The 21,323-nt window shown below is 42.1% G+C and overlaps 1 protein-coding gene across 1 annotated transcript in view; it reads left to right on the top strand.

Moving 5' to 3' along the window:
• LOC124802428 (transmembrane protein 14C) overlaps positions 1-9,408 on the top strand; it is a 53,923-nt gene extending 44,515 nt beyond the window's left edge. Inside the window, exons 2-3 of the mRNA XM_047263198.1 lie at positions 3,248-3,437; positions 9,224-9,408. Of these exons, the coding sequence (XP_047119154.1) occupies positions 3,248-3,437; positions 9,224-9,284 (251 nt within the window). The 3' untranslated portion in view covers positions 9,285-9,408. The remainder of the gene's footprint in view (positions 1-3,247; positions 3,438-9,223) is intronic.
• Positions 9,409-21,323: the final 11,915 nt, after the last annotated feature.

Below are 21,323 nucleotides of genomic sequence, written 5' to 3'. Positions count from 1 at the left end.
AGCAACTAGCAAAACTTGAGACGACGGGAGTTACAGAAATGGAGGATATGGTGTAGCAAGAATGCCTTCCAACACAGTCCAGAAAAGCTGGTGTTAGTAGGAAGCAATAATTGAAGTCGAGCACATTGCACTGGGCAGCAAGTTCAGCAATTTGGTGGGTAGGTGGGGGGGGGGGGGGGGGTGACCAGCTGTTCTCTGGCCACAGTTTGGTGGTGGCCATACATGTGGACAGACAGCTTGTTAGTGGCCTCACCCACATAGAAAGAGGCACAGTGGTTGCAGCTTAGTTTGTAGATCACATGGCTGCAGTCACTGCCTTTGATGGGGTAGGAGATAACCATGACAGAACTGGAGTATGTCAGAGTGGGAGTGTGTGTGATGTATGGACAAGTCTTGCATCAAGGTCTATTTAAGAGGTAGGAGCCATGAGGCAATGGGATGGGAGCAGGGGTGGAGTAGTGATGAACAAGGATATTGCATAGGTTCCATGGACTGTGGAATACCACTGTAAGAGAGGTGGGAGGATATTTCTCCTTTCAGGGCACAATGAGAGGAAGGTGAAACCCTGGTGGAGAGTATGATTCAGTTTCTGTGGTCCTGGGTGGTACTGAGTCATGAGAGGAGTGCTTTTTGAGGCCAGAAAGTGTGTATGTGGGAAGTGGTAGGTGACTAGAGAGGCAAGGCACAAGAGATCTGTTTCTGGACAAGGTTGAGTGGGTTAATTTAGGTTTGTGAAGGCTACAGGAAGACCCTTGGCATATTTGGAGAGAGACTGCTTATCACTATGGATGTAATAACCTCAGTTGGTTCAGCTGCATGGAAGGGACTTCAGGGTATGGAATGGGTGCCAGATGTCAAAGTGGTTGGTAGGTTTGATATGGACAGAGGTACTGATGCAGCCATCCTGGTGGTGGAGGTCAACATTGAGAAAGGTGGCTTGTTGGGTCGAGGTAGGACCAGGTAAAGCAAATAGGGAAAGTTCTTGATGTTCTGGAGTAATATGGATTTGGTGTCCTCAACCTCAGCCCATATCTTGAAGATGTCATCAATGAATCCGAACCAGGTGATGGGTTTGGGATTCTAGGTGGCTAGGAAGGATTCCACTAGATAGCCCCTGAATCCCAAATCCCTATGCAATATCTTTGTCCATCCCTACTCCAGCCTACACTGGTGTGTGTGTGTGTGTGTGTGTGTGTGTGTGTGTGTGTGTGTGTGTGTGTGTGTGTGTGTGCGTGTGTGTCCCCTTTTCTGAAGAAGGCTTTGTCCAAAAGCTAGATGTATAACAGACTTCTCGTTGTTCTTGTCTGAAACTCAACACTTCGTCATTACAGTGAGTAGTAGTTTGTCATTTTCCTGACATTATTGATATTCCAATCTGGAGTTTCTGTTGTTTTAAATAAATATTATAGAACTTATCATAAAAATGTTGGATGGATTTGCTAACTAGTTAGCTTCTAGAGATGATATATGTAGTACTACCTGTACCCACACATAAAAGTGAAAGTAGTTTCTAGATTTTGGACTTTATAGTTCCTTCTTCAGGAAGGGAGGGATAGGTTGGGGTAGGTTAAAATGAAGGGCAGGTCAGGCAGACTAAAAAATGGGATAGATGTTAGTGGGTTAGTGCATGAGACAGGTTTTACAGTGGGAATCGTTGCATCGATAGGAACCTTGAGGTAGGGGGTAATGATTTGGGAATGTTATAAGTTTTAACTAGGATGTGGAGAAAAGCCTTGAGGCATTCAAAGCCTAGAATTGTTTCTAAGTTTTTTGGAAATGGGACTGTGTCAGTCGGAGAGTGAGAGCAGGATACTGTCAGGGGACTTGTCTGTAAATGAGATCTGTGAAACAGTTGCAGGAGAGTAAAACCTCGGGGTGACTGTTGGAGTAAGTATTAAGGGACTTGGTGGTTTAGTAGATTTGTTTGTGTGGATGCTTAGGCTGTAGGGAAGGGAGCACTTGATGGGAAAGGGGTGGCAGCTGTCAAAGTGTAGGTATTGTTGCTTGTTTGTTGATTTTATATGTACCAAGGTTCAGATGTAGGTTTCAGCGAGGTGAAGTTCCACATCAGAGGAAGTTACTTTGGATTTATAAAAAGACTCAGGTAAATTTGAGTTGGGAAAAGGAGATAAGTGGTCGAAGGAAATGGGGGAAATTGTTCTCTGTCATGTGTTCAGACAACAGAGATATTGTTCATAAACCTGTACCAAGCCTAGGGTCCAGCTTTGGGATGCAACAGAAACTGCTTGTACCATGCTTCTTTAATCTGAAGATGACAACTGGGTGCTCTAAACTGGTAATGGTACAGTAAAATGCTAAAATGATTGTGCTGAAAAAAACATAAAAATTAAAGATCTACATTATTCTATCAGAGGCAAAGCCACTCTTGTAAGCAGTTATATCGTATACTGCCTCTGCTGTAATTTCTGCACAGCACTTTATGTGGGCTGACCACCAACCAACTTTTTACTGGAATGAATCCACTGCCAAATGTTGCTCAAGAGCAGATTTGACCACACTGTGGGAGAACACGCACCTGAGCACAACATGCTCAAATTCAGTTGCTGCTTCACAACCCATGCTATCTGGATCCTCCAGCTCCCATCCCCAGCACCAGAACTGCGTAGATGGGACTCGCGCATGCAACTCAGTCCTGTAATCATCCTGAATTGAATGTGCTAGCCCTTGTCCCACACCCCCCTCTACTTCTGACCCAAGACCCAAACCTCATTCATTCTGTACACCCTCTTCCTCATGGTCTTCCTCCTCTTACATTCTGTCTTGCCCTTCCTATCTACTTCTTAATGATATTGTATGCCACAGACAACTCTGGGAAATTTATGCCTACAGGACTAGTGGCAGCTTTGAGGTACTGAAACATTCAAATATTTTTCCTGGATGCAACAAGTGTATCCTGGAATTGGGAACTACATCTAAATGGGTAGTGCTATGAGCTTTGTATGTACCAATATGTTCTCTTGCACGCAATTGTTGTATTTTAGATAAAGGACATGAATATATAATGAATGTACAAAAATTATTCACCTGCTTTCCAATAATTATCCTAAGTTGTAAAATTATTTTTAGTAACCGATAATGGCTGGATTGAATGTTATCACAATGCCATGAATGCCTTCTAAATAAAAACTGTGAATTTATTCTGTTGTGACTTATAATGGATGTTTGTACTCAACACAATTGTTATCTGTAAATTTATTGTTTCCTTACTGTAAAATATTTTTTGCAGGTAGTGTACCTTCCTTGGGTGCTGGCTTACTGTTTGGTGGAATACTGGGATATGGAGCATACCAGATTTCACAGGATCCCAATGATTACCACATTCTTCTGGGCACAAGTACTGCCCTTGGAGGATTAATGGGATACCGTTTCTACAACTCTGGGAAATTTATGCCTGCAGGACTAGTGGCAGCTTTGAGGTACTGAAACATTCAAATATTTTTTCCTGGATGCAACAAGTGTATCCTGGAATTGGGAACTACATCTAAATGGGTAGTGCTATATCTTGCTGTTTTTGGGGAAAGAATATACAGGCTAATTACTTATTTGATCACTCTACTTTTCATCTACCTCACAACATAGCGGAAACAGAGCGAGATGGTACAGCCTGTAAGCCAGTAGACTTGCATTCGGGAGGATGGCAGTTCAGACACTGCCCTGCCATACAGATTTAGATTTACTTTGAGGAAATTACTTAAGGCAAATGCTGTGGTGGTCCATTTGATAGGCCATGGAAGAATTCCTTTCTCAGTCCGAGCTTTTGCTTGCTCTTCATTGATCTTATTGTTGACAGTATATTAAACTGTAATCTACGTATTTAGTGTAATGGAATGTAAGCAAAGTAATTATTTTTGTGATTATTGATTCAGGTCCAAAGGACATGGACCCACAGTATCTCAATTAGAGCTCAGGAGTGCCGTGGTCCCGTGGTTAGCGTGAGCAGCTGCGGAACGAGAGGTCCTCGGTTCAAGTCTTCCACCCAGTGAAAATTTTAATTTTTTATTTTCAGTTTGTGTCAGACTCTTATGTTTCCATCACTTTTTTGGGAGTGATTACCACATCCACAAGAAAACCTAAATCGGGCAAGGTAGAAGAATCTTTTTACCCATTCGCCAAGTGTACAAGTTAGGTGGGTCGAAAACATATTCCTGTCATGTGACGCACATGCCGTCACCAGTGTTGTATAGAATATATCAGACGTATTTTCCTGTGGAGGAATCGGTTGACCTATGACCTTGCGATCAAATGTTTTCGATTCCCATTGGAGAGGCTAGTCCTTTCGTCTACTAATCGCACGGTTTTGCGGTGCGGTCGCAAAACACAGACACTAAACTTATTACAGTGAACAGAGACGTCAATGAACGAATGGACAGATCATAACTTAGCGAAAATAAAGAAAGTAAAATTATCAGTCAACAGAAGACTTGAACCAAGGACCTCTCGGTCCACAGCTACTCACGCTAACCACGGGACCACGGCGCTCCTTGACTCCCACTGTCCTTGATATTGCCTATCTTAGCATGGACTACTCAGTTTGTATATTTTACTAATTTTTTTCATAGTTCCAAACAACTTCTTCCTGTTTTCTCGATCGATCTGTGTTCAGTTTTTCAAGGCCTATCCACTGTGCCAACTTACAACTAAATCTGAGGGGGGTGCGATTGGGAGGTTCCCTTGTTAGAGCAGAGGGAGAGGGTAGTTCTCCTGGAAGTGGAGACAGAACTTGCAGTGTGATGTTATTTGTTAGTATGAGAGAGGAAATAATTCGCGATTGAATTTTAATATAACATATTCGAGGAGGCTTACCCAAATCCCTAAGATACTTCAGAATTTCATTCTGTACATAGATTTATTTATTTAATTTGGATCATTGGTATTTTGAATAGTTTTATGCAGCTCACCACAAATAACTCACTAGTGCCAACCTCTTTATATCAAGAGTAGCGCTTGCACCTACACCCTCAATTATTTGTCTTCCCTTGCAGATCTTGCCCTCTACAGCTCCCTCTAATACCATGGGAGTTATTTCTGTGTGTCTGTTCTGCCACTCCATCTCTATTTCCTTGTCATTGATTTTTATATGTTCATACGTTCCTTTCTTCGCTGATTCTGTGGAGAACCAACTGAGAGAAACTGAAAAGCTTGAAAACAAGTAAATCGGCACATCCCGCTGTAATTTCAATTAAGTTTTATAAAGAATATTGTATGGCATTGGCGCCTTTCTTACCTTGCAAGTACCGCAAATCTCTCACTCAACGCACAGTCTCAAGTGACTCCTGTGGATAAGAAGGGTAAAAGAACAGACCCGCAAAATTACAGACCAATATACCTAACATTGGTTTGTGGCCAAATCCTTTAACATATTCTCAGTTTGAATATAATACACTCCTGGAAATGGAAAAAAGAACACATTGACACCGGTGTGTCAGACCCACCATACTTGCTCCGGACACTGCGAGAGGGCTGTACAAGCAATGATCACACGCACGGCACAGCGGACACACCAGCAACCGCGGTGTTGGCCGTCGAATGGCGCTAGCTGCGCAGCATTTGTGCACCGCCGCCGTCAGTGTCAGCCAGTTTGCCGTGGCATACGAAGCTCCATCGCAGTCTTTAACACTGGTAGCATGCCGCGACAGCGTGGACGTGAACCGTATGTGCAGTTGACGGACTTTGAGCGAGGGCGTATAGTGGGCATGCGGGAGGCCGGGTGGACGTACCGCCGAATTGCTCAACACGTGGGGCGTGAGGTCTCCACAGTACATCGATGTTGTCGCCAGTGGTCGGCGGAAGGTGCACGTGCCCGTCGACCTGGGACCGGACCGCAGCGACGCACGGATGCACGCCAAGACCGTAGGATCCTACGCAGTGCCGTAGGGGACCGCACCGCCACTTCCCAGCAAATTAGGGACACTGTTGCTCCTGGGGTATCGGCGAGGACCATTCGCAACCGTCTCCATGAAGCTGAGCTACGGCCCCGCACACCGTTAGGCCGTCTTCCGTTCACGCCCCAACATCGTGCAACCCGCCTCCAGTGGTGTCGCAACAGGCGTGAATGGAGGGACGAATGGAGACGTGTCGTCTTCAGCGATGAGAGTCGCTTCTGCCTTGGTGCCAATGATGGTCGTATGCGTGTTTGGCGCCGTGCAGGTGAGCGCCACAATCAGGACTGCATACGACCGAGGCACACAGGGCCAACACCCGGCATCATAGTGTGGGGAGCGATCTCCTACACTGGCCGTACACCACTGGTGATCGTCGAGGGGACACTGAATAGTGCACGGTACATCCAAACCGTCATCGAACCCATCGTTCTACCATTCCTACACCGGCAAGGGAACTTGCTGTTCCAACAGGACAATGCACGTCCGCATGTATCCCGTGCCACCCAATGTGCTCTAGAAGGTGTAAGTCAACTACCCTGGCCAGCAAGATCTCCGGATCTGTCCTCCATTGAGCATGTTTGAGACTGGATGAAGCGTCGTCTCACGCGGTCTGCACGTCCAGCACGAACGCTGGTCCAACTGAGGCGCCAGGTGGAAATGGCATGGCAAGCCGTTCCACAGGACTACATCCAGCATCTCTATGATCGTCTCCATGGGAGAATAGCAGCCTGCATTGCTGCGAAAGGTGGATATACACTCTACTAGTGCCGACATTGTGCATGCTCTGTTGCCTGTGTCTATGTGCCTGTGGTTCTGTCAGTGTGATCATGTGATGTATCTGACCCCAGGAATGTGTCAATAAAGTTTCTCCGTCCTGGGACAATGAATTCACGGTGTTCTTATTTCAATTTCCAGGAGTGTATATTTTCTTGAGACTGAGAAGCTTATATCCACAAATCGGCATGATTTAGAAAATGAAACTCAGCTTGCTCTTTTTCCATGTGATATATTGTGAACCATGGATGAAGGAAAACAGGCTAGATTCCATATTTCTAGATTTCCGGAAAGCGTTTGACCCGGTGCCCCACTGCAGACTGTTAACAAAGGTATGTGCATATGCAATAGGTTCACAGATAAGCAAGTGGCTCGAAGACATCTTAAGTAACTGAACTCAGTATGTTGCCCTCGATGGCGAGTGTTAGACACAAAGGTATCGCAGGGAGTACCCAAGGGAAGTGTGACTGGACTGCTGTTGTTTTATACATACATAAATGATCTGGAGAACAGGATGGTCAGTAATGTGTTGTTGTTTGTTGATGATGCTGTAGCGTATAGTTATATGTCAAAGTTGTGAGTGATTGTAGGAGGATACAGGATGACTTAGACAAAATTCCTAGTTGGTGTGATGAATGGCAGGTGAAAATGGTAAGTTAATGTGGATGAGTAGGAAAAACAAACACGTAATGTTCGGATATAGGATTAGTAGTGTCCTGCTTGACACAGTCATGTCCTGCAAAGCAATATGAAATGGAACAAGCGTGTTAGGGTCGTGGCAGGGACCGCGAATTGTCGACTTCAGTTTATTGAGAGAATTTTGGGGAAGTGTTATTCATCTGTAAAGGAGACTGCATGTAGGATACTGGTGCGAACTGTTCTTTGAGATCTGTACCATGTCAGATTAAAGGAAGACATTGAAGAAATTTGAAGGCAGATTGCTAGAATTGTTAACAGTAGATTCAAACAACATGCAAGTGGTACAGAACACTTTGGGAACTGAAACGGGAATCGCTGAAGGGAAGGCAGCGTTCGTTTTGAAGGATGCTATTAAGAAAATTTTAGAGAATTTCTAAATTGTCATCAAGATTTAGGTTTTCTGTTGTTGCTATAAATAGCTTGAGAAGGGCAGGGTTTTATCATTATCATCCTTGTTCAATCTGTGCTTGAGTTTTGTATTTCTGTTGACATGGCATTAAACTCAAGCATTTTTTTTTCCTTCTACATATTTTTGTTCTCCTGCCTCAAGGATCTTCTGAATGACCTACATTTTACAGACATATTTGACATTTAAAAAAATCAGTGACATCAGTGTATCAGTCAATTCAAAATTAAGCTTTCAGTGACAGTTTCCAGCAGCCTTATAAACATGCCCAAAACACTGTTTATATCTTTCACCAAATTGTTTATACAGTTTGGTTGTTCTCAAGAAGAGTTATCTGAGCAGTGGTAGAGTAAATCTACTGGGCAGTCACCTCATCCCGCCACATACTATCATCACTCCTGCTTCCAAAAATGTCAAAAAGTGCTCACCTCACTACCCAGCACAGTCAAACCCCTGGAATGCCTAAATAAAATACTCTGCCACGGCTATTTCTATCAAGTGGAGCCCTGAAATAATATCACCTTTTCATAAGCAGCTCCATACACCATCCAGTCAGCTTACATTTTCCTCTTAATCTTCGCAACATCCTTGTCACACCTTATGACATTCTCACACCAATTGCCCTACCTCATTGCTCCTAACCCTGCAGTCATTCAGAATGTAGAAGTTGCTCTCTGCACTCAACATTATCACCTACTCTAGCCCCATCCGTAGCAAAGCTTACAATGTTAAACGCAGGGTCGCGTGATCAACTTCTCCCATTACTGACAAGCTGACTGCTTTCACTGCTCAGCAAGCTACATAGGGAGGACTACCACCAGCCTAACAAAACACTGCACATGTCTGCACATAGGTGATCTCCAGAATGAATTTTCGTTCTGGAGCAGGGTATGTGCTGACATAAAACATCTTGGCAGTGCAACGCTGTGTGCCAAACTAGGGCTCAAACCCAGAACCTTTGTTTTTCACTGGGAAATGCTCTAGCAACTGAGATATCCAGGCACAACTGTAATACACCCCCACAGCTTCAGTTCCACCAGTACCCCTCTCCTACCTTCCAAATTTCACAACAATGTAGGAAAAGATAGATTGCTACTGACTCTAAAGAAGATACGTCAAGTTGTAGACAGGCATTGAATAAAAGGTACTCACATGTAGCTTTCGGCCGCACACAGTGAGAGAGAGAGAGAGAGAGAGAGAGAGAGAGAGAGAGAGAGAGCACAATAATCTGCAGCAATCTGCCCTGTGTGTTTTTGAGTATCTTGATACAGGTATTGGCTTGCCACGAGCATTCTCAAAGTAACTATTCTCCACCATCTTCATTCACAAAAAACATTCATAAGTCTTCCATTGTGTTCTGAAATATATGCATACTTTCTTTTATAGCTGTGGAAAATGTGTCCAAATCTGTATTCATGAATGTGATAATTTTCTCTTTCAGTGTTGCCATGGTCCTCAGAATAGGAGCACAGAGAGTTGGTCTCGTTGGAATAAAGAAGTAAACTATATCAGTGGCATTCCTTGTAGACTTTTTTAAAATCTTTTTCTACAGAATCTGCTAATTTTTTGTTATTATCAAGAATGTTTATGTGAACTTCTGCAATAAAGTATCACAAGTATACTGTTTTTATTTGCTTGATGCTTTCTTTTTCCTTTGGATTATATTCTGTTTATATGTAGTTTGGATATGAAAAATGTACAGAAATTTCTAAACATGCTGCTACTCATTAATGATGATACCTGGTAAGTTTGGATTGGATGTCAGCTCTGTGGAGGGGAAGAGAAAGAGAGAGAGAGAGAGAGAGAGAGAGAGAGAGAGAGAGAGAGAGAGAGAGAGAGGGGGGGGGGGGGCAGACTTGATATTCCACACTTTTGTTTCTTGTTAAAAATATAATTTTTGTATTGTATTACTGTATTGTGATCTTGTCAGTGTGGACTAAATTTAAATGATCTGAAATATTTCATCAGTTTTCTTTAGGTACATTCCACATGGACTCACTCATGTAAAAACATGTATTTTTGTGAACATGAAGAAGGATTTGTCCAAAAGCTAGCAACATTTTGTCTTGTTTATGTGCCTATTGACCCCCAGTGCCTCACTTAATTATTTGTAATCCTCTGTTGTAGTTCCTTCCACCTTGTTACTCACACTAATCAGATTTTTGTCTTTTGTCAGTCCAGTTTGGAATTGTGATGGGCTTTTCTATGCAGAATGGAAAAAAATAGTTATTGAAGTCCTGCAAGTCCTACAGAATTCAAACTTCACAGTTATACAGGGCATAATTTTTGCCCCTCTCCCCACTGAATATAAGTGAATTTGTTCTATGACTGTGTTGTATACAGGTTGAATCCAAACTCCACTGACAAAGTTTTAGAGGATGTTCAGGGGTATTTTCTGAGGGTTTTGGTCTATCAGTTTCATCATAACTGGCAGCTCATTACAGAGTAACTGCATTTCATCTGATTTCTTACTCCTCCCTCCACCCCTCATTGTTTCTGTATCTGTATTGAATTGAAAATATTGCATAACACTGCAGATATTGACAGTATGTGCTGTGTGTCTTGTTTGGAAATGAACTTATATTCACAGTGCTTTCTATTGGAAACAGTGATGCTGACATTACTCTTTTCCCTCAAACTTACATTCTTAACTGCTCAGTTCTATTTTTGTGGCAGTGATAGCTGCACATCAACAATGAAGTCATATGGATGGATTTAATGATGAAGAGTTGGTCAATATGCATCTCTTGTATGGGTTTACAGCATGCAATGGAAAAGCAGCATCCCAACAACTCTATGCTGAGCTGTTCCCTGTTACAGCAACCACTGCACAGTACTTTTGCTTATCTGAGGGTTGTTGTGTTACTCTGTATTTTGTGTTATATGTTTTGATGATTACGTATTACAGGCTTTTTCACTGTTTTTTGGATAATTTCACAGGAAGAAAGGTAATTGAGTTAACAAAATGAGTAAATCATAATTGCATTGTGACTCTGTAACAAGCCACCTGTGACATGAGGTCACACATAGCAAAATACTCAGAAATATAGCAGAGATGTTGAGTCACAGACAGGCACAGCAAAGAGACTACTAAGCACCTAGGCTTTCGGTCACAAGGTGTTCTTCTGAAATAGACAACACACACACACACACACACACACACACACACACACACACACACACACGCACACACGCAAATGCAGCTCACACACTTGTGACCACTATCTCTGACAACCAGTGACAGTGGTCATGGGTGTGTGTGTGTGTGTGTGTGTGTGTGTGTGTGTGTTTTGTCTATTTCAGAAGAAGGCCTTGGCTATATTTCTGAACAATCTCCAAAATTTTGTTGGTGGAGTTTGGGCTTACCCTGTATATAGATGATGTTGAATTACATCATAGTTCCGATTCAAAATTGATTAAAGGTTTCCTTATAACTGGGTATATAATATAGGACTGTTGTTTCAGACCAACCTTAAAATTGATGAACGGTTTACTTAAGTTCACCTACTGCTTTCTAATACTGACCTTGTGATGTTTCATGGGTCCCTAAATCACATTAATTCTCATACCATTGTGATTTAATTGGATAAGGGTTGAATTCATTCTATTGTTTACATTCCAGCTAGCATTTTCTATTGTCACATGCATTTTGCATTTCTATTTATCTATATTGTGGCTGTAGCATTATGGTTATGTACAAGTTTTTAATGTGTCAGAGTGGCTGGTTCATGCTATCATTGTCTACTGATCAGCCAGCCACATAATATTTGCTGCAGTAGCATAATCAGTTCTTTATTGAGGTTCTGACACAAGAACAAAAATGATTGACTATTTGTCCAATAACAAAAAATGCCTGACAGGCACCAAAATAAATATTAAATCTAATGCAAATTTAGTTCTTCTGGACAACCCCTTCTAATACATGGACAGATATGTAAGCAAACACTGGTAGCATATGTGGTATAGGAGAAAAATACATTTACTTTGTTGTTATATCACTTGTTACACAGCTTTGATAAAACTATTACTTTCAGTTTTATTACATTCAAGTGACTGTGCTATCTGTAAATGGCCTGCATGTAGCCAACCACATAAATAAAGTGTGTGTACAAAAATTGTAAACAGACTTGTTTAACATCATTTTGACAGAAATCCTGCAAATGATCTATGGAACAAGGATCTAACTTTCAAATAACTTCCGGGAATTCAGCCAGGTAACAATTTCAGCGACCGCTGATATTTCGGCGGGAGAACAGCCCGCCATTTTCAAGGCAAACTTCAATGGACAGGCGGCGTACATGCAAATTTAATACCTCGGTTCTCCGACAGAAGCAGGAAAGATAACACACACACACCGAACACTAGTGCCACCAAAGATGACCAAAGTCAGAGCTATCGATAGAGAGACTATGAATTCGCAGGTGAGGCAGCATTGACTCTGTTCCTCTGTTTTTTGACAAGGGAGAGAGCCGGATTCCAAACAGAGTTTAAACAGAAACCTCCATCCCTGTTAACGAGGTTGCTCGCTAATTTAATCTCAACTGCCTCTCTAATGACACTGTCCCAATAGCTGGACGTGCATGCCAATATCTCAGTGTTATTATATAACATGGGGTGACCAGTATCCAAGCAATGTTCGGCAATAGCAGATCTATTTGGCTGCTGTAATTGCGTGTGCCGTTTATGCTCAGTACATCTGTCCTCTACGGTCCTGATAGTTTGACCAATATATGCCATTCCGCAGCTACAAGGAATATGATATACACCCGCCTTACGCAGTCCAAGATCATCCTTAACGGAACTCAAAAGCGCTCTAATTTTAGATGGAGGTCGGAAAACACATTTCACATCGTATTTCCGTAAAAACGGCACTATAGGTGTTAAGCCTCTTGATTGTGTCCTGCGACAAACCACTTTTCTTCAGGAGGCTGTTGGTCTTTCTCTCAACACTTTACGTGCGGTCAGCATCGATTCTGCGATACGCTGAATCAGATAGTAAACGTGACCCCACGAAAAGTGTTGAGAGAAAGACCAACAGCCTCCTGAAGAAAAGTGGTTTGTCGCAGGACACAATCAAGAGGCTTAACACCTATAGTGCGTTCCCCCTAGGTTATATGACCTTCCAAAGGTTCATAAGAAAGGGGTTCCTTTCCGTCCTATAGTGAGTAACATCGGCGCTCCGACATATCGTGTATCCAAGCATCTTGCTTCTCTGTTGAGTCCACAAGTAGGACGGTGTGAACATCATATCACGAACTCAGCTGATTTTTTACGTCGTTTGGAGGGACTGAGGCTGAATGACTCTGATATTTTAGTGAGTTTCGATGTGGTCTCTCTCTTCACTTGCGTTCCTCTGTCTGATTCATTGCGGTTAATTGAAGCCAGGTTTGGTGCTGATTTAACTAATTTCTTTAGGCATGTGTTAACATCCACTTACTTTTTATTTAATGACCAGTATTACGAGCAGACAGATGGAGTTGCGATGGGTAGTCCGTTGTCTCCTGTGATCGCAAATTTATTTATGGAAGACTTCGAGGAACGTGCATTGGAGTCGGCGCCTTTAAAACCCGCCTGTTTCTTTAGATACGTTGACGATACCTTCGTTGTTTGGCCTCACGGTAGGGAGAATTTGAATGTCTTTCTAGAACATCTGAACTCGATCCACCCGAACATTAGTTTTACGATGGAGGTGGAAGAGGATGGTTGCCTTCCCTTTCTCGATGTGTTGGTTAGGAGGAAGGATGATGGGTCATTGGGACATGCAGTCTACAGGAAACGTACTCACACCGACTTGTACTTACAAGCTAATAGTTGTCACCATTCGGCTCAGCATGAAGGGGTGCTTCGTACCTTGGTACAAAGGGCACATGTCGTTTCTGACGCTGAGACTTTGCCAGCTGAGCTGTCCCATCTTGAAGTTGCATTTCGTCAAAATGGTTATAGTGATAGACAGATTGAACGTGCGTTGCACTATCGACCAACTGTACATCGGGTGATTGATGATAATTCTGAGTCAACACCTAAGTCTACTGCCTTTTTGCCTTACGTAGGAAACACGTCCAATAAGATCGGTCGTATTTTACGGAAATACGATGTGAAATGTGTTTTCCGACGTCCATCTAAAATTAGAGCACTTTTGAGTTCCGTTAAGGATGATCTTGGACTGCGTAAGGCGGGTGTATATCGTATTCCTTGTAGCTGCGGAATGGCATATATTGGTCAAACTATCAGGACCGTAGAGGACAGATGTACTGAGCATAAACGGCACACACGATTACAGCAGCCAAATAGATCTGCTATTGCCGAACATTGCTTGGATACTGGTCACCCCATGTTATATAATAACACTGAGATATTGGCGTGCACGTCCAGCTATTGGGACAGTGTCATTAGAGAGGCAGTTGAGATTAAATTGGCGAGCAACCTCGTTAACAGGGATGGAGGTTTCTGTTTAAACTCTGTTTGGAATCCGGCTCTATCCCTTGTCAAAAAACAGAGGAACAGAGTCAATGCTGCCTCACCTGCGAATTCATAGTCTCACTATCGATAGCTCTGACTTTGGTCATCTTTGGTGGCACTAGTGTTCAGTGTGTGTGTGTGTGTGTGTGTGTGTTATCTTTCCTGCTTCTGTCGGAGAACCGAGGTATTAAATTTGCATGTACGCTGCCTGTCCGTTGCAGTTTGCCTTGAAAATGGCGGGGTGTTCTCCCGCCGGAATATCGGCGGTCGCTGAAAGTGTTACCTGGCTGAATTCCCAGAAGTTATTTGAAAGTTGTATATGCCAGGAGAAACTCAGGTCTCACAAGGATCTAACTGACTGACACCAGGAGTGACCAAGGGATTTGTCTGTGGGAAAGATAGTGATATTTCCCATATTCAGCTGCTGCAGAACATCAAAATCCACCTTGCCCATGTATTTGTACACTGATAATAGGTGCATATTATGTTTCATTTGATGGTTGGTTTCACAAGCATGCTGCAACATCTCTTGAGCAGGTTGGAAGGTGAAATGCAGCTTTCTTACTAGGAAACTGTGGCAGTGTCATGTGGACAGTCTGTGTTTCAAACTAATGGGTTCTTGGCCTCAATTGTTATGGCAGAATGCCTGAGAGCTAGAGGAAGATACACCATTGAACAGACTTCCATGAGTACAGCATAATAATAAGCATCCCTGGCACAGAGAAACGACTGGAAGAGTTGTAAACAAATAAATCACCAGGTCCAGGTCAGTTTTACAAAGAGTACTCTATGGCACTGGCCCCTTACCTAGACTCCATTTATCATGAATCTCTCGCCCAGTGCAAATTCCCAAGCAACTGGAAAAAAGTGCAGGTGACCCTGTATGTAAGAAAGGCAGACGGACCCACAAAATTAAAGACTAACACCCTAATGCAGAACCCTTGAACATATTCTCAGGTTGAATATAACAACTTTCTTGAGACTGAAAAGCTTATGGAAATGAACTGGCAGGGTTTTAGAAAGCATCATTCGTGCGAAACTCAGCTTGTCCTTTTCTCACATAATATACTGTGAACTTCACCTGAAGGGCAACAGGGAGAGTCCATATTTCTAGACTTTCAGAATGTGTGTGACATGGTGCCCCTTACAGGCTGTTAAAGAAAGTATGAGCATATGGAATAGGTACAAAGATATGTGAGTGGGTTGAAGACTTCTTAAGTTATAGAACCCAGTATGTTGTCCTCCACAGCAAGTGTTCATTAGAGATAGAGGATCATAAGGAGTGCTCCAGGGACGCGCGATAGGACTGCTCTTATTACCTATATATATAAATGATTTGGTGGACAGGGTGGACAGCATTTTGCGGTCGTTTGCCGATGATGTGGTTTATGATAAGATATCAAAGTTGAGTGGCTGTAGGAGAATACAAAATGACTTCAGCAAAATTTCTAGTTCACGTGATTATTGGCAGTTAGATCTAAATTTAGAAAAATGTAAGTTAATGTGGATGGCAAGGAAAAACAAACCTGAAATGTTTGGATACACCATTAGTAGTGTCCTGCTTGACACAGTCACATCTTTTAAATATGTGGGTGTAATGTTGCAAAGCAATATGAAATGGAACAAGCATGTGAGGATTATGGTAGGGAAGGAGACTGGTCAACTTCGGTTTATTGGGAGAATTCTAGGAAATTGTGATTCATCTGTAAAGGAGATTGCATATAGGATGCTAGTGAAACCCATTATTGAGGACTGATTGTGTGTTTGGGATCTGTACCAAGTCAGATTGAAGGAAGACATTAAAGCAATTCAGAGGTGGGCTGCTAGATTTGTTATCGGTGTATAACAAAATTAGGGATGCTTCAGGAACTCAAATGGAAATGGCTGTAGGGAGGATGACATTCTTTTTGGGGAACACAGTTGAGAAAATTTAGAGAACTGACATTTGAAGGTGACAGAACGATTGTATTGCCTCCAACATACATTGTGAGTAAGGTCCAAGAATATAAGACATGCGAGTAATCAAAAGCTGAAGGGCCACTAAAGTAGGATTGCAATATACTTCACCATGACATCGAAAAAGCAGAAAACATACTATACACAAAAATTCTAAGATCTAATCAAAGGTAATGTGGAGCATTGTTAGGCACAAAATAAGCAATTTTGGTCAGGCAAAAATAAATAAATAAGTAAAAATTAAATTCTCATTGACAGTAGCTCTACAACAGAGGCTAGTAAATCCACGGATATCTTCCTAACGGTAGCTGAAAAGAAAGGGACAAAAAATGGAGCATTGGAAGCAAGTGCATTAGACTTATGCAGACAGGCAGTGCATACTGCACCACTAGACATTAGTTTTTATAATCCAATGCACTCATCACAGCTGGTGTTTATATCCTTGGTGACATTGGTTTTATGGGCATTAAACTGGATTGTGAGGCCCGTTTCAGTGCCTGACATTCATCCCCTACTGCAGGAGACATCAAAAGAGACTATAAAGATACATTTTATTTTCAAATTAAACTTATTCAGATGGGCAAACTTTGAGTTGCGTAAGATCATGGAGTCACACCACATGTCATGGAGCTAGTTCAGCAGAAGAACTCGAAGCTTGTGTGTTCTTATCATGTTGGGTTATTATGAAATTTTCATTTGTGGAAGCTGTAGGTGAGTACACCAGTTTAATCAGTTATCAAATGATCAAACATAATGGGACTATCACATCCTGCTTGAAAAAGTCAACTAATGCAGTTTTATGGAGTGATTAGAAGTGGAGATAGGGTGGATGGCAGACTGAGATTCATTGGAAGAGCCCTCAGGAAACGCAGTCCAAGAGCCCTCAGGAAATGCAGTCCATTAAAAAAACTAAGGTATCTTACGAAACACTCTCTTGACCAATACATGAAAACTGCTCATCAGTCTGGAAGCTCGACCCGAAGGGATTGATAGAGAAACTGCAGAACATACAAAGAAAAGCAGCACGTTTCATCATCGATTCATTTAGTAAGTGCGAAAGCGTCATGGAGATACTTGGCCAGCTCTAGTGGCAGATGCTGCAAGAGAGGCATTCTGCACCACAGCATGGTCTACTGCTCATTAGAGAGATTTGGCTCACATGGAGGCATAGCAGCGATCATTCTTCCTGTGACAATTAGAAAAAGGGGGGAAGTGACACTGGTACACAAGGTACCCTTCACCACACACTGAAAAGTGGCTTGCAGAGTGTAGATGTAGAAGAATTGGTGCTGTTCGCATTAATTAGCACTAACCTAAGACCAACAGCTTGTCTAATTTCAGTCCTCCTCCATTTCTGTTAAAGTTGTTATGTTTTTGAATTTCTACATCTCCCTATACACCCTGGCATAATAATGATAAAACTTTATTATTAGAGAATCAAATTTGGCGGTTCCTTGATCACAGAGCATAATCTGCTACTTCCGACTGGCTTTTCCACATTGCCCAGTTGACAGTTGCTTCTTGTGCATAGTACAAGATTTTTTTTTAAAGTATCTTTTGCCCTTGTGGAATAATGAGGGTATCTGAGATGTTTAACACAAGTAAAAAAGAATTTGTTCAGTACAAGGAAATTATAACACACATGGAAAAGAGAAGTCGGAACTGATGAAGATCAACAGGGGGTGGGACAAGGGTGTAAACATTTTTAGACTGTGGAAAAGGGAAGTTAAACAAGATGTGAGGTTAATACCAGGGCAGAAATACTAAACTTTTTGGAGATGATCAAATAATTATTTAGAACACAGCACATGACCTCCAGTTTTCAATAATCACCTAAATCAAATCTACAGGGTGTACATAAAGTTCAGGAACACTTTCAATTATTTATTGCACAAGAACTAAACATTGTACAGATGTCATACATATTGCATTTTGAAGAGAAACTCTGAAAGTTGTTTTTTTTTACAAACATTCGATAGGCGAACAATGAGTGACCCGGCAGACATCAATACAGTAATCAAATTCTTGCCATACCCATCCCAGCATGACATCGTGGACTGTGGCAGTTGCTTCCCCTATTCCCCCTGGAGCTCAGCTACATCACATGGTAGAGGTGGTACATACACCAGATCTTTAATGTGTCCCCACAGAAAAACGTCACATGGAGTGAGATCTGGTAATTGGGGAGGCCATTTCATGGAACAGCTGTCCCGTTCTGTAGCATGACCGATCCATCGATGTGGCAGCTCAGTGTTCAGGTAAGCATGAAATTCACAATGAAAATGGGGTGGAGCTAAAAATTAAGTGATCAACAATGCCATCCCCATGCTCATTCAATTGTTTCAGCTGTGATCAAAACTCAAAATGGTTGTGTTTGTTGTTGTCATTGAGCTTCTGCACTAGCTTCAACTTGAATGGTTTCATAGAGAGCTTCTGTCACAGGACTTTCCACACTGTCATTGGAGCCATTTCGAATTCACAGGATGCACGACGCACCAATTTCTTTGGACTCCTTATGAATGTCTCTTGTATGCGCTCCGCATTCACTTCACTCGCACTGGGATGTATGCTTCTCTTTGCTGGGCACAAGCAACCCGCCGTAACAAATATGTTGTGCCAGTGGTAAATGGCCTTCCTTGTTGGTGGTTTCTCACTGTACTTGGTTCTAAATATCCGTTGAACAGCTGTAGCACTTTTTTTTTTGTCAAACTCCAACACACAGAAAGCTTGCTCCACACCTGAACTCAGCATGTTTGCAACTAGCGATGACTATTGCAAATTACCAAACTACTCTGTGGTGGTATACATGGAGGAAAAAAAAGGCTTTTCAGTGTTTCTCTTCAAAATGACATATGTATGATATCTGTACAATGTTTGGTTCTTGTGCAATAAATAACTGAAAGTGTTCCCGGACTTTATGAACCCCCTGCAGAAACATTATCACCTAAAAATTTAAGTAGAAAGAAAACTAAAGTAATGGCCTTCAATGAATAACTTCCTGCATAATCTAAAATAGTATTAGATGAACAGTCAACAGAACAGGTGCAATATTTTCATCTGTAAGGCTGCAATATTAGCCATGAAAATGAAAGTAACATCAGTAATAAATTATGAGAGTTTCAGATGATATGTGGCACACATTACGCATAACACTGGGCAACAGGACAAGCAAGGATACTAAGCAAACATTTTACAAAGCAATGTTTACCCTGTTCTAATATATGGAAGCAAATCTTGGACGTTCACTAACAAAGACAAAGGAAGAGCACAGAGATCAAACACCAAACAATATTATAAGATAAGAACTAGCAGATTTTATACACTACTGCTGTGCCTGGTTCACAGATTCTTTTACCTGGCCCACCAATGTCTCAATTACTCCTCTTTTCTGTATGGGATGATTCGTGTAAGTGGGTTTTCTGTACACTTTTTGCTCTATTTCCATCAGTTTTTGTGAGTATATGTACATCGAAAACTGAAATAGAACCTTCTTTCTCTTTTTCCATTAAGAACTTTGTAGACTGAGGATACCTCCAGCAGCAGGTGGCAAAACTTTAGGCACAGAAATATACTACTCAAACCAACATCACCCAAGATACATCAGTTTTGCCAATCGTATATTAGAAAGCTTACAAAAATCATTGTATTACTGAAAAGTAGTAACTCTTCTAATTATAATGGTATTTTGACAAGGTACCAAAACTTGTGGTTACCCAACATTACTCCTGTTGAGTCACTTTCATAACCATTTGTTCAGTCAAGGCCTATTTCCTGAAAGACATAAGTAGGTGGCAGTATCACTCATTTACAAAAGCATAGGTAAGCAAGTTTACAACATAATACTGAAAGACCTCTCTGATTATGCATGTTATTAGGCCTAGCAAGCCAGTAGTGGATAAATCAACTGCTTTCAAAAAGGGAACATGCCTCGGATCACGGAACGGATTTAAAGGAAACTTACCAAGCAATGGAAAAGGATTACGAGATGGTTTACGGCTGGGCACCTTAAACGTAAGGACTCTAACTGGGAAGTTAGAAGAAATTGTAGAAATGATGGAAAGGAGGAAATTGGACATCTTGGGACTTGCTGAGACTAGGTGGAGAGGAGTTGGTGAAAAACCACTAAGTAAAGGATGTAAACTGTACTGGATAGGGAATGAGAGGGGAAGAAATGGAGTGGCAATAGTGGTCAGAGAGGGTCTGCAGGAGGAGGTGGAAGGTATCAATGATCGAATGATAAAAGCCAGAGTACGGGTGAAAGGAAAAAGCATTGAAATCATCCAAGCATATGCCCCACAGGTGGGGTGTACAAAAAAGGAGAAGGAGGAATTTGAAGATGACATGCAAAAGCAGCTAAATGGAGGAAATCAGATTATAATAGGGGACCTCAATGCACATGTTGGCACAGACAGGAAAGGATTCGAGGAGATAATGGGACCAGAGGGCTGGGGGAACTGAAATAGAGAAGGAAAATTGTTGCTGGAATTCTGTAAGAGGAATGGGCTGGCGATCGCAAATTCGTGGTACAAGAAGAGGAGTAGTCACAAAATAACTTGGTACAGTGGGGACTGGTCCCAAACTTCAGTAGTAGACTATGTACTAGTGGATAGGCAGATGATGAGCAGCCTCACAGATGTTAAGGTCATACCATCTGAGGCCTTAGACAGCGACCATCGGCTGTTGGTAGCCACCCTAAGAGAGAAAAAAGATAGGAGGGCAACAGATATACAGGAGAAAAGGTTGAAGACATGGATGCTGAAAGAGGATGAACGGAGGACCCAGTACCAGACACTGATCAGGAAGAAGCTGCCAAAGGAAGATCAGAGAACAGTGGAAGAAGAATGGGGCGATTTTAAGAGGGCTCTAGTTGAGGCAGCTGAGACTGTGTGCGGAAGAACTAGCACAAAGAGGAGAAGTAGGGAAACCCCATGGTGGAACAACATATGTAAAGAGGCAGTACTTCGAAAGAACAAAGCCTTCAGAGAATGGTTCCAGACCCGAACAGAGGAAGCTAGGGTAAAATATAAGGAAAGCAAGAAAGCGGCACAGACCATAGTAAGGGCGGAGAAGAAGAAGTGGATGGAAAAATGGACAAGAATGTTAGAAGAGGACAGTGAAGGGAACAA

This window comes from Schistocerca piceifrons, chromosome 6 (assembly GCF_021461385.2).
Source record: "Schistocerca piceifrons isolate TAMUIC-IGC-003096 chromosome 6, iqSchPice1.1, whole genome shotgun sequence".
Lineage (NCBI taxonomy): Eukaryota > Metazoa > Arthropoda > Insecta > Orthoptera > Acrididae > Schistocerca > Schistocerca piceifrons.
The sequence above is the reverse complement of the archived record's forward strand: the minus strand, read 5'-3'. Positions and strand labels throughout refer to the sequence as shown.